This window comes from Simochromis diagramma, unplaced genomic scaffold (genome assembly GCF_900408965.1).
Source record: "Simochromis diagramma unplaced genomic scaffold, fSimDia1.1 OVJJ01000761.1, whole genome shotgun sequence".
NCBI lineage: Eukaryota > Metazoa > Chordata > Actinopteri > Cichliformes > Cichlidae > Simochromis > Simochromis diagramma.
In genome coordinates, this window is record NW_024387069.1 from 68,347 (window position 1) to 82,903 (window position 14,557).

At 43.2% G+C, this 14,557-nt stretch overlaps 1 protein-coding gene across 19 annotated transcripts in view; it reads left to right on the plus strand.

The window, feature by feature from the left end:
* Positions 1–14,557, plus strand: part of nfasca (neurofascin homolog (chicken) a) — a 118,046-nt gene that overhangs the window by 48,419 nt on the left and 55,070 nt on the right. For all 19 annotated transcript variants that reach the window (XR_005697800.1, XR_005697801.1, XR_005697802.1 and 16 more), the window contains 4 exons: positions 13,249–13,360; positions 13,494–13,678; positions 13,752–13,883; positions 14,053–14,196. Coding sequence is in view for 16 of the 19 variants with exons in the window: in XM_040045303.1 (XP_039901237.1) it covers positions 13,249–13,360; positions 13,494–13,678; positions 13,752–13,883; positions 14,053–14,196 (573 nt within the window). In the remaining 3 variants the exon portion in view is untranslated. The remainder of the gene's footprint in view (positions 1–13,248; positions 13,361–13,493; positions 13,679–13,751; positions 13,884–14,052; positions 14,197–14,557) is intronic.

Genomic DNA, 14,557 nt, shown 5'->3' on the forward strand with positions numbered 1-14,557 from the left:
ACGGCTGAGAGCCCGGATTTGAGCCTAGTGACAGTGGAGAACCCCGAACTGCAGCTTCCAGCTGAGAATCCACAACCAGAAGACTTCAGTGTGAAGTTAGACCTCGTTAGACCTCTGAGAATGGTTTACCTTGAAACAAACAACTGTCACTCTAACGAAGTCCTAAGGATGTGGCATGTTTGTTGACGTTAAAGCCGCTACCGCTAACTGTTAGCGTGTTTAAGATAAAGCAATATAAGAACAAACACTCACCCTTGCAAACACCAAACTGTATCCATCACGGAGACGTTTTGTTCCAAGGTTGTGGACCCACCCGCTGACAAAAAAATTGTACGCCTCCAGACTCTTGAAAGCTTTCATTTGCTGCCTAGTGTAGTAAGAAGTCTGGAGGACCAAGTAGTTGGTGATATCCACAGCCTCGATAGTAGGCAAATCCTTTACTTCTGTGGTGTATTCGGACATTTTCAAAGAATACGGATCACGTCCGATATATTTTTTAACTATCTGTTTATATCTCTCCCGAGAAACGGGGTCTAAAGTTGCACAATAGCTGCTCTCCTGACTCTCCACAGTGTCCTCCATGTTTACTTCCGCCCTCCACTCAAAAATCGCGCTGCCTCCGCACGTCATCAGAACCACGTGACCGCAACCCAACTGTTCCATTAGTTGTGAGCTTCAGGTGGGCCGACTGTTCGGTACCACACAGCTCCCGGTTTGGCCCTTTGACTCTGTCTAAGCATGGAAACCAGAAATGAAGTAAGGTGAGTTTAGACTGGTGAGTGGTAAGACAACCTTACTGAACCTCCTGATGAACCATCGATAAATTCCCCCAAAATGCCACAGCTGCTTCTGAGTTGTGCGACTTGCCTTCACCTGCCCTTTCTCAGTGATGAACACCTGAAAGAACACTGACTGAACCTTTTTCTTCTGTACAGTATAGTTTCTACTCTAGTAGTCTTTAGAGTACCAGAGTACCAAACATTCAATTCAATTCAATTTTATTTATATAGCGCCAAATCACAACAACAGTCGCCTCAAGGTGCTTTATATTGTACAGTAGATCGTACAATAATAGATACAGAGAAAAACCCAACAATCATATGACCCCCTATGAGCAAGCACTTTGGCGACAGTGGGAAGGAAAAACTCCCTTTTAACAGGAAGAAACCTCCGGCAGAACCAGGCTCAGGGAGGGGCGGGGCCATCTGCTGTGATTGGTTGGGGTGAGAGAAGGAAGACAGGATAAAGACATGCTGTGGAAGAGAGACAGAGGTTAATAACAGATATGATTCAATGCAGAGAGGTCTGTTAACACATAGTGAGCGAGAAAGGTGACTGGAAAGGAAAAACTCAATGCATCATGGGAATCCCCGGCAGCCTACGTCTATTGCAGCATAACTAAGGGAGGATTCAGGGTCACCTGGTCCAGCCCTAACTATATGCTTTAGCAAAAAGGAAAGTTTGAAGCCTAATCTTAAAAGTAGAGATAGTGTCTGTCTCCCGAATCCAAACTGGAAGCTGGTTCCACAGAAGAGGGGCCTGAAAACTGAAGGCTCTGCCTCCCCCTGGATTTAACAGGAAGCCAATGAAGGGAAGCCAAAACAGGAGAAATCTGCTCTCTCTTTCTAGTCCCTGTCAGGACTCTTGCTGCCGCATTTTGGATTAGCTGAAGGCTTTTCAGGGAGTTTTTAGGACTTCCTGATAATAATGAATTACAGTCGTCCAGCCTGGAAGTAATAAATGCATGAACTAGTTTTTCAGCGTCACTCTGAGACAGGATATTTCTAACTTTAGAGATGTTGCGCAAATGGAAGAAAGCAGTCTTACATATTTGTTTAATATGTGCGTTGAAGGACATGTCCTGGTCAAAAATGACTCCAAGGTTCCTCACAGCCTTACTGGAGGCCAAGGTAATGCCATCCAGAGTAAGAATCTGGTTAGATACCATATTTCTAAGATTTTCAGGGCCGAGTAATAATAATGGATTGCATTTATATAGCGCTTTACAATTCCACTCTTCATTCACTCTCACATTCACACACTGGTGGAGGCAGCTACAGTTGTAGCCACAGCTGCCCTGGGGCAGACTGACAGAGGCGAGGATGCCATATTGTGCCATCGGCCCCTCTGGCCAACACCAGTAGGCGAAGTGTCTTGCCCATGGACACAACGACCGATACTGTCCGAGCCAGGGCTCGAACCGGCAACTTTCCGATTAAAAGACAAACTCCCAACTCTTGAGCCACGATCGCCCCAGTACAACAACCTCAGTTTGATCTGAATTAAATGGTAAATGGTCTGTATTTGTAAAGCGCTTTACTTGGTCCTAAGGACCCCAAAGCGCTTTACACTATACACAATCATCCACACATTCACACACACATTCACACACTGAATTAAGAAGCAGAACGTTAGCGGCCATCCAGGTCTTTATGTCTTTAAGACATTCCTGCAGTTTAACTCATTGGTGTGTGTTATCTGGCTTCATGGACAGATAGAGCTGGGTGTCATCAGCATAGCAGTGTAAATGTATGCTATGTCTTCTAATGATGCTGCCTAAGGGAAGCATGTATAATGTAAACAGAATTGGTCCTAGCACTGAACCCTGTGGAACTCCATAATTAACCTCAGTGTGTGAAGAGGACTCTCCATTTACATGCACAAACTGGAGTCTATTAGATAGATATGATACAAACCACTGCAGTGCAGTACCTGTAATACCTACAGCATGTTCTAATCGCTCTAATAGGATATTATGGTCAACAGTATCGAACGCTGCACTAAGGTCTAGCAGGACAAGCACAGAGATGAGTCCACTGTCCGAGGCCATAAGAAGATCATTTGTAACCTTCACTAAAGCTGTTTCTGTGCTGTGATGAGCTCTGAAACCTGACTGAAACTCTTCAATAAGCCATTCCTCTGCAGATGATCTGTTAGCTGTTTGACAACTACTCTTTCAAGGATGTTTGATATAAAGGAAGGTTGGAGATTGGCCTATAATTAGCTAAGACTGCTGGGTCTAGAGATGCTTTTTGAGTAAAGGTTTAACTACAGCCAGCTTGAAGGCCTGTGCTACATAGCTGATTATTAGAGATAGGTTGATCATATTTAAGATCGAAGCATTAATTAATGGCAGGACTTCTTTGAGCAGTTTTGTAGGAATGGGGTCTAAAAGACACGTTGATAGTTTGGAGGAAGTAATACTTGTAGTAAACATGACTATAGTGGTTTGAAAACATGAGAATATCATCCAAGTAGACAAAGATGAAGCAATTAAGGAAGTCCCAAAGCACATTATTTACCAACGCCTGGAAGACAACCAGAGCATTGGTAAGTCCAAGTGGTGGGACAGGGTAGATGCCCCAGGTGAGTATAGAAGGTAGTCTTCCACTCGTCGCAATGGGATTGTAGATGTTTCGGAAAAGATTGTGGCTCTTTGCAGAAGAAGTTAAAAGGGAGAAGATAACAGATGTAAAGGTTGTTTGTTTTTAACAGTTCAAACCTCTAAAGTTAATGCAAGAAATCCAGCTCCCAGGGAATAGGACGAGGGTGGGATGATGTCAGCAGCTAATGAGTGGTGGGTGTATTTTTCCATTGGCTCGTGTTCTGATTTGGTGAAACTGTATAGGCAGCTTAGGGGCAGAGATCGGGCACCAGGTAAGGATGTCAATAACACAATTGTATGGTTGCTGGGAGGCAGCGAGAGCCAATCGTGATCTTCAGTCAGGATGGAAGACAAATGTGGACCCTCTAAATCGATTTGTAAGACAACAGCTTCTCCTGGAGGAAACATAGACTGCAGACCAAAGTCATCACAACTCTTGCAGCCAAATGCAGGACACTGAAGTAAAAGTTTAACAGGTACAGAAGAAAAACACGTAATATAAGTAATACAAAGAAGTATTTTCTGAATGGAGTTGGCAGAGGGACAGGCAGATAATTCACTCAGATGGATTTCCTGAATTATCCATGGATGTCCTGTTAACTTGGACTAAGAGGACATCCAAGTTAGTCCAGTGTAGGCAAAACATAACAGAGTAACCCGTGGTACATGTGGAAGCCACAGTAAGTACAATGAGCTGGCATCGACTGAGGGATTTCTACAGCCTTAAGTAGCAGGAAGGGAATGACCAGCTGCACACAGCTGTGTTATTATAAGAGGAAGAGAGGGAGACAGACAATGGTGCGTTCACACAGCTGGACTCCCAGATGGTGGTAGAAATGATGCCATCCTTTTTGGGCAGATAGTCGTAACGTGTGTGAGATGGAGGAACACGATCCTTTATTTTTCTGGTTGATAAATATGAATGACATGACATTTAAATTCCAAAGTGTGTATAGTATTTGACCATGTGTTATCAACATTTTTGTAAACAATTATGAATATCGAGTTATGGAATATAGAAGATGTTTGACTGCACATCGGTTGAAACCTAACGTGTGTGTGCTGGCAGCAGAGTCATTATTAAAGGATCACACATAAACATAGAGTAACACACAAACTACCCTTAATTCAAGTACACAGAGAATCTCTGTATTAATCATGCAGACAGTACTGTGAAAGAACAGGATTTGGGAAGATGGGATATGTCCCCGAGGGATGGAGGAACAGACTTTAATCACATGATGAATATTGAGTATCACACTGCTGGCTGAGAGTGAGGTTTGCCAGTTATGCTTGTGTTATAGCAGCAGTGACTAAACATGCACTCAGAGGTGTCTGAGGCTGGTCCTGCCACCTTCATCAGCTCAGCGATGGGTTTGGATTCGTCTCATTCTCAGCAGCTCCTTTGTAGACACTCACAGCTTTAATCCATTATAGATCTGCATCGCAAAGTCGGCTGCAGTCCAGTTAGTCTCACATAAGCCTCGTTGCTGGATTCTACAGCTGGGATTGTCTAAACTGGTTGCCTAAATGATTTAGAAGAGAAAAAATACATGAAAGGTAAAAATGTTTCATACATTATATGTGGGATGATTATTTATTTTTGCTTCAAAGGTGCTAACATAATATCCAATGCCATCATGTATGCCCTCGTGTAGTTTCACGTGAAGCCAAAAACACTCTGGAGATCAAAGTGTGAATAAAAGGCTACAAACAAAAATAACGTGTGGCTAAGTTTGATGTAAGCTTGGTTAACTTAAACGAACATCATTGTTGTACTGCCTCTGCTATGGTTGGGCAGTCAGCTAAACTCCTTCCCCACATCAAGACTCTGATGACACGATTCCCGGTTCACAGGTTTATTGACACAGGGAAAGGTGAAACTGTAACAAACAGTACAAGGCATAATCACTGTACTTATTCACCATGTACATATATAATGATGAAAATATATTAACCCAGTTTTTTAATATGTCAACATGCAATGTTCATATGAATTACTTCCCTTTTTAAGTCAAATACAAACATCAAATTATGATTTTAACAAGTCTTGCTATAATGAATGCCTCCAATTTGTTTGTCGTTCCCCTTTAACTAGCTCCATAAGTGATTGCTAGCATAAACTGCATAAGATTGGTTTTATCATTAAACTTACAGAAAAATGAACTTACTTGAAAGAAAGTGGTCAATACATGCACATAAAATATAAAACAAGTCTATACATACCCACAATGCTACCAAAGGCATAGGATGTATGTGGATGCCACTGGATTTATCTGGCTAAGGCCACCATGCTGCACATGCCTTCTCCTTAATTCACAGACTTACTTCCTGTTTACCGACGACATCATGTCCTATTACAAACTACAGGTTGTAAGGTGGCACCAGAGAGTTACAATTGCATATTTAAACATTTACCAAATCCAAGAAAACAGTCTACCTTAAAAACTTTTGATATCAGAACACTCCCCGCCTGGCGTGATTAACGCCACCACACTTTGTCAATGACAGTTCAACACCTAGACATCTGAAGCCAGAAGAAGTATTATTTCTGTAATGGGTCTCACAAACAATGTTTCTCCTCCTGGCTTGATGACCTTGACCTCGACCTGGCGAACTTTACCATCTTTGCTTTGGAAGGTCTGTGTTACCAGACCAAGTGGCCACTTATTTCTTTGTACTTGACTGTCCTTGAGGAGAACAACATCCCCTGGCTTAATGTTTGGGTTAGATGAGATAAGATAAGATAAGATAAAACTTCATTAATCCCTCGGGTGGGTTCCTCTGGGAAATTCGGTAGATGACTGCCACTTCCTACGTGATTGCAATGTTGGAAGGAACTGCTTGCACCACCTGTCCCAGAAGGTGTTGGACAGGTGCTGGACTTGTCTCCACTGATGCTTGTAGAGGTCAGAGGCTCCAAACTCTCCTGGAGGAGCAGGAACACAGTTTACCTTCTGTGTTAGAAGAGCAGCTGGCGTAAGAATGAATGAGTTGTCGGGGTCAGTTGTTACAGGAACAAGAGGCCGGGCATTAATGATGCCTGCTACTTCTGCCATGAAAGTTACCAACACTTCATGGGTAAGCTTCCCCTTGAGCTGGAGGAACATGGAGTCAAGAATCCTTCTAGCCAGACCAATCATCCTTTCCCACGTTCCACCAAAGTGGGAGGCATGTGGAGGGTTGAATGTCCAAGAGCAACCTTGGGCTGACAGGTAAGACTTGACACCATTTTGGTCAATGTTAGAAGGTATCTTCAAGGACTGACAAGCACCCACAAAGTTAGTGCCTCTGTCTGATCGAATACTTTTGACCGGCCCTCTAACTGCTAGAAACCGCCTTAATGCGTTGATAAAGCTGGATGTGTCGAGGGATTCTGTGACTTCAATTTGTACGGCTCTTACGCTCATACATGTAAAAATCACAGCCCACCTTTTGCTGTGTGAGAGGCCTCCTCTAGTCCGGCGTGCAGAAACACTCCAAGGACCAAACACATCAAGGCCAACATTTGTGAAGGGAGGGTCTGTTGAGAGACGATCTGCCGGAAGGCTGGCCATTTTTTGGCAGCTTACTGGAGCTCTAAGTCTTCTGCATGTCACACATCAGTAGATGCTGCTGCTCACTTTTCTCTTTCCACCAACTATCCAAAATCCAGCTGCACGGACAGCCCCTTCTGTAAAGAGACGCCCTTGATGGTGAACTTGTTCGTGGTACTGTCTAATGAGCAGGGTTGCAATATGATGATTCCCTGGAATAATCACAGGAGTCTTCTCACTCTGAGCAAGACTCAAATAGTGAAGACGACCTCCGACTCTTAGCAGGCCATGTGCATCAATAAAGGGATCGAGACTTTTCAGAGGACTACTTCTGGGAACCTCTTTGTGTATTATGATACATTTGATCACCTCGCCATAAACCTCTTCTTGGACTGCTCGAATGATGATGTCTGAGGCTTGGGTGGATTCCTCAACACTAAATCCTGTCTTACAAAGATGCCCTTACAAGGTTTGTTTGTTGTGATCATGTTGTAACAACTGGCAATATGTTTCAGATGGGTGATTGCATGAGTCAGTGACTGCCACGAAGAAAACTTGGTGAATCGTTGGGACCCAAGTTGCTTGGATGCTGTGGCAGTGCTTAATGTGGACACAAGCGGTCGGATGTCTGGATCTGAACCTGGGTCCACAAGATCAAAGGTGATGTCAGGGACGTCTTGCTCTGGTTTGGACAGAAACCTGGGTCCACTAAGCCAGTTGGTGTCTTTTAAAGTGCCTGCAGCAACCGAACGTGTTGCATGGTCTGCAGGGTTCTGGTTTGTGGCCACGTAGCGCCACTGGCGTGGACTGGAGGATCTTCGAATGCGCAGGACCCGATTACTTACGTAAACATAAAAACGCCTGGTCTCATTACAAATGTAGCCCAGAACCACCTTACTATCTGTGTAATAAGTCACAGCATTAAGCTGAAGATCAAGTTCTGCTGAGATCAGGTCTAACAACTCAACAGCCAGTACTGCTGCACAGAGCTCTAATCTCGGGATTGTGTGCTCTGGACGAGGAGCCAGCTTGGCCTTTCCCATGACAAATCCCACATGCTGGTTTCCAGCAGTGTCTGTGACTCTAAGATATGCTACTGCAGCAATAGCTTTTGTTGAAGCGTCAGAGAAAACACACAATTCTCTGTTGACAGCTGTCGATGGTGAAGTTTCAGTGTAGGGTCTGGGTATCGTCAGACTTGACAACTCTGTCAGTGAAGCTCTCCACGAGGCCCAAGCTTCCTCCTTGTCTCGAGGTAATGGCGCATCCCAGTCACCATTCTCAGCAGTGAGCTCTCGCAGAATGGCCTTGCCTTGTATGACAACTGGTGCTACAAACCCAAGAGGGTCGTAGAGACTGTTAATGATAGATAAGACTCCCCGGCGAGTATAAGGTTTTGTCTCCTGGGAGACACTGAAGACAAAGCAATCTGTTTGAATGTTCCAGTTGAGCCCGAGACTGCGCTGCATCGGTACTGTGTCTGCATCAAGGTCAAAATCTTTAAGGTCACTTGCATAGTCTCTTGAAGGAAAGGCTCTCATGACCTCCTTCTCTTTTGCTGCGATCTTATGCAGCCTCAGGTTAGACCTGGAGAGGACATCCTGTGTCTTCTTTAACAAGTTGATAGCTGCTTCGACTGTAGGCAGAGACTTCAGTCCATCATCTACATAAAAGTCTCGCATCACAAAATGCTTTACATCAGGGTCAGCATGGAACTCACTGACCTGAACGGATTGATGCAGGCCGTAAATAGCCACTGCAGGCGAGGGGCTATTCCCGAACACGTGGACTGTCATGCGGTAGTCCACGATATCTTTGGAGAGGTCATTATCACGGAACCATAGAAACCTCAAGAAGTTTCTGTCCTCTTCTCTGACCAAGAAAGAGTAGAACATTTGTTCTATGTCTGCTGAGAATGCAACAGCTTCCTTTCTAAAGCGAATCAATACACCCAGCAGTGTGTTGTTCAGATCAGGCCCCGTCAACAGCACATCATTGAGTGACACACCATTGAATCGAGCACTGGAGTCAAAAACTATTCTGATCTTCTTTGGTTTCTTGGGATGGTACACACCGAATGTTGGTAAATACCATCGCTCTTCCTCCTCACCCAACGGAGGAGCCAACTCTGCATGACCATTTTTGAACATCTGTTCCATGAAGCTAAGGAAGTGTTCCCTCATTTCAGGCTTCCTCTCAAAGTTGTGAATGAGAGACTTGAGACGCTTCAGTGCCTGAGGCCTGTTGTTAGGAAGCTGCTGACATGGACTCTTGAAGGGTAAAGGGGCTACCCAGCTGTTATTTGTGTCTTTCTGTAGTCCAGCCTTCATTATTTTCATGAATGAAGCATCCTGAATTGAAGGAGCAACTTGGTTATCCTCTTTGGTCCTCTTGAACACATTGCATCCAAGATGGTCAACATCGCAGATGGACTCTTGTTCAGGACATGTTGGAAGATGGTCTGCAACCTGGATGGCGCTGTACCTTTCTTTAACACAAAACACATTAGGGCATGGGTTAAAGATAGATGGCCTTCGCAGCTCTGTGGTATTTGTATAGAAGGAGCTGATTGCTGATGGCCTATGGACACTGCCGAGACACACGTTGCCCACAACAACCCACCCCAGATCTAACTTCTGAGCATAGGGCTGGTTGTGTGAACCATTCACCTGTTTGCGGACTTTATGTACTCTGATAACGTCCCGCCCTAGGAGAAGCATGATCTGGGCATTTGGGTCCAGATCTGGGATGAGGTGTGCCAGTGACTTTAAATGTGCATGATGAATAGCGACATCAGGGGTTGGAATCTCATCCCTGTTGTTGGGAATTTCATTGCATTCTGTGAGACGGGGTAATGGAATGCGGACAGTCCCATCAAGAGATTCCACCTCATAGCCACTTGCCCTCCTACCTGATTATTCTTTTACTCCTGCACATGTTCTCAGTATGTATGGCTCACATGGGCTTTTGTCACCAAACACTTCAAAAAACTGTGAGCGAACTAACGACCTGTTACTTTGCTCATCCAAAATTGCATACAGCTTTACTGCTTTTTCTCTGTTCCCAGCTGGATATACCTTCACGAGGCATATTTTGGAACAGGATCGGTCCATCAGATCTCCCCCGCAAACCTTTGTGCATTTGGCTGTGATGTCCGATTGAGGCAAAGTTTCAACTTCCTCCCCGCCATGGTCTGGAGCAGGGTCCTTCACTTCTATCCAAGGTGCAGGCCCTGGATGTAGAGCTGTGTTGTGCCTTTCACTTTTGCACTCCGAACACTGCACTTTGACCTTGCAATCCCTAGCAAGGTGCGATGATGCTGAACAGCATTTGAAACACAAATTGTGCTCCTTCAAGAACATCTTGTGCTCATCAATCGGTTTTTCTCTGAATGCACGACATTTGCGTAATGGGTGTGGTTTCCCATGAATGGGGCATACTTTATCACAATCATCAAGCTTTGATGAGAACTTACTAGAATCAGAACTAGCTCTGGAGGATACGTCCGTTTTACAGACTGAGACTCCTCTATGCTTGTTTGGCTGCCACGCTAACTTTTCAGTCCTGGGGCTGATGTCTGTCTGAGTCATGAAGTTGAAGCTTGGATCGTTGGCAATGCTAGCCTCCCGGCTAACAAACTCTACAAAAAAGGTAAAGGGCGGATACGGCACATGCTCTCGCCGCTTGTACGCTGCGCCAGCTGAAGCCCACTTTTCTTGCAGACGAAAGGGGAGCTTCTGCACGATTGGGTTGACACCTCTTGCTGTGTCAAGGAATGAAAGTCCAGGTAGGTCTCCTTCATCCTTAGCCGAAAGAAGTTCCATCAGAAGATCACTCAACTTTGTTAACTTAGCATAGTCTCGATTTCCTACCTTTGGAAATGTGTCAATGCGCTTGAAGAAAGAATCCTCTATTGCCTCTGTTGAGCCGTAGGTTCTATCAAGTCTTTCCCATATCATATCCAGCCCAGCTCCTGGATGATTAACATGAATTGCTCTGATCTGCTCTGCGTGTTCTTTTGACTCCTTGCCAAGCCACTTTAAAAGAAGATCCATCTCTTCACTCGCAGTCAAATCTAAGCCACTGGTTGCAGATAGAAATGAGCGTTTCCAGGCTCTGTAGTTCTGTGGCTTGTCATTAAATTGAAGTAAGCATGTAGACACAAGTTCACGGCGTGCAAGATTTGATTTGATTTGATTTTGATTTGATTTGATTTTTATTGATTAGCATTCAAATATCTCAGTGAAAACAGAACAAAGATCTACCACAAAGCAAGAAAGCATGAGACAAGGCTAATCAAAAGGTATTGGCTGAAGCATTTGCTTATTACGCCAACCCTTTTCACAAAATATCTTTTTGCATGCAGCTCGAAGCAAATAATAAAACAAAGCAAAAACCAACCAACCAACCAAACAACCAAACAAACAAACAAGAAAAAAAAAACTTTCCACCTTAGATAAGTAACTACATCAAAGCAAAAGAATCAAGAGGGTTTTTTTTTTGTTGTTGTTTTTTTTTGCTCTTTTCATTCTTGATTTATATATTTTTCTAATACTCTATTTTTAAACATATTTTTAAACAAGGAAAATGAACTACACCTTTTTAAATCCCTGTCATAACTATTCCACAGGTTAACTCCTCTAACAGAAACACATCTCTGCTTTATGTTTGTCCTCATCTTGTTCTTTATAAAGAAATCTGTTCCCCTTAAGTCATATTGACTCTCTCTGACTTTGAACAGCTTCTGAGTACTGGGGCAAAGCAAGTTATTTTGTGCTTTATACATTATCTGTACCATTTTATATTCAACTAAATCATAAAATTTCAGGGTATTCAGATTAATAAACAAAATGTTAGTTGGTTCTATATAGTTTGATTGGTTTATAATTCTTATAGCTCTTTTTTGTAACTTGAAAATAGGAAGAGTGTTCGTTTTATATGCATTACCCCATATCTACAGACAGTAAGTCATATATGGAAGCAACAGAGAACAATAAAGTGTGTATAATGATTTTTTGTTCAGGACATGCTTTGTTTTATAGAGAATAGCAATGGTTTTTGACATTTTTGTTTTCACATGGTTTATATGAGACTTCCAACTCAGCTTATCATCAATTATCACTCCAAGAAATTTATTTTCGTACACTCTTTCAATTTCAATTCCATTAACCCTGATTTTAGATACATTTTTCATTTGTCTAGTGCCAAAAATGATCAATTTTGTTTTCTTTATATTTAATGATAACTTATTTACATCAAACCAGTTTTTAATATATTTAACTCCTTTTCTGCTGTAGTCAGAAGCTGTTCTAAGTTTTTACCTGAGCAGTACAGAGTGGTATCATCAGCAAACAATACACATTTTAACAGTTTGGAAACATTACACATGTCATTTATATATAATATAAATAATTTAGGGCCCAGCACAGAGCCCTGAGGAACACCACAAGTTACCTTCAACTGCTTAGATTTTACATTATTGAATTCGACATCTTCGATATCTTTCATCCAGGTAACTTTTCAACCACTTGTATGCTATCCCTCTTATGCCATATCTCTCGAGTTTATTCATTAATATAGAATGATCAATTGTATCAAACGCCTTTTTTAAGTCTATAAAAACACCAACAGTATATTCCTTATTATCTATAGCATTAGATATCCCTTCAATATCTCACAAAATCGTTTGGGTTGGGGCTGCCATAGTTGGCGTTAGGAGATATGGGATAGGCTGAGGGAAATGCACCACTATAGTCATTTTGAAATCTGAGATTCTGGGTTGGAGTAGCAGAACTGTGTTCAAATCTTACTTGTCGTGGCTCGTGAACATCTTCATCCTTACAGATCTGAACTCCATGTGAGTCTATACATACCCACAATGCTACCAAAGGCATAGGATGTATGTGGATGCCACTGGATTTATCTGGCTAAGGCCACCATGCTGCACATGCCTTCTCCTTAATTCACAGACTTACTTCCTGTTTACCGACGACATCATGTCCTATTACAGACTACAGGTTTTAAGGTGGCACCAGAGAGTTACAATTGCATATTTAAACATTTACCAAATCCAAGAAAACAGTCTACCTTAAAAACTTTTGATATCAGAACAATTTTTTTTATTTTATTTATTTCAAAATAAGCCAGAGAGTGTTGGACCTGTTTACAGGTGACCTCAGTGACTGCACAGAGCCTGCCAGGGTTCACAATAACAGTCCTAGGTTGATTCAAAAAAGAGGCTGTTTAATGGAGAAAGTGAGTCATGCTGCAAAGATAAATGAATGCTTTGTTTGTGCGTACTAATCCGTCCTCCTGTCACATCTGCAGACCGTAAAGTAGCAGAGTCCACGCCGACCTTCCTCTCACCATCAGGAAGTGAGAGCTCCAAAATGGTGCTGCGAGATGAGCAGCTGCTGCTGGAGTGTATCGCTGCTGGACTGTGAGTGCACTGTCACACACACATGTACTGCGTAATGATAAGATTAATACTGCCATTTGTTTGAAAAGTGAATAGTGGCACATGAAGCTGAATTTTGAGGTCTTGTCTTTCCTACCGTTGCTTTCTCCTCCAGTCCAACACCCATCATCAAGTGGTTTAAGAAAGGTGGGGAGCTGCCAGGGCAGAAAGTCAAGTTTGAGAACTTCAACAAGACCCTGAAGATTGTTAGTGTGTCAGAGGAGGACGCTGGCGAGTATGTATGCATGGCCAACAACCATTTAGGCACCATACGCCACTCCATCTTTGTTCAAGTTAAAGGTGAGTAGGCCTATTGGCTCTGTGTTTCTTGAATGTATAACTGGTGCTAACATGTTGGCCTTGTGCCCAACAGCGGCTCCTTACTGGTTACACAAGCCATCAGACCAGGTGCTAGCCCCAGAAGAGAATGGACGCCTGGTATGCCGGGCCAATGGCAACCCTAAACCTCGCATTGAGTGGCTTGTCAATGGGCAGCCTATAGAGAGTATGGTTCTTTTTAATTATTGTTACAGAACATCAGCCTTTTTTTTGATGCACAATTGTAATGTACTCACTAAAAATGCTGCATAAACATCAGTATATACGACAGCTACCAACAGTCTTTTCTTTGTCTTCCTGTCGGGATCATCTAACCCTCCTCCGCCCGACTGCAGGCTCTCCCACCAACCCAAACAGACAGGTGCTCGGAGACACCATCATGTTTCACTCTGTGCAGATTGGAAGCAGCGCCGTGTACCAGTGTAACGCCTCCAACGAGCATGGCTATTTGTTAGCCAACGCCTTTGTCAACGTTCTTGGTGAGACACAGAAGTGGGAGCTTGATTTCAAAAGGGAAACATAGCAGTGAGCCTATTAGCTCTGCACATCCAGAGTGTGCTGTAGCTCACTGGCTTCAGGACTGGTTTGAAAAACCTTTTTTAAACCTTATCCAGAAGTGACCATAGTGGTTACACTGCCAGGTAAAAGTTTGGACTAGTTTTTGTTCTTTATAGATTTTAATCACCACTTTATCATCAAAGTTCTTGTGACTGGAGCAGGCAGCACTTTGTGCAGGAGGACAGATGATGACCAGTGTGGTGATATGTTATGCTGACCATGTTGGTGAGCAGGCTGCTGACCTTTGTTCATGTAAACTCATGTTTTTACTATGAGATCCAT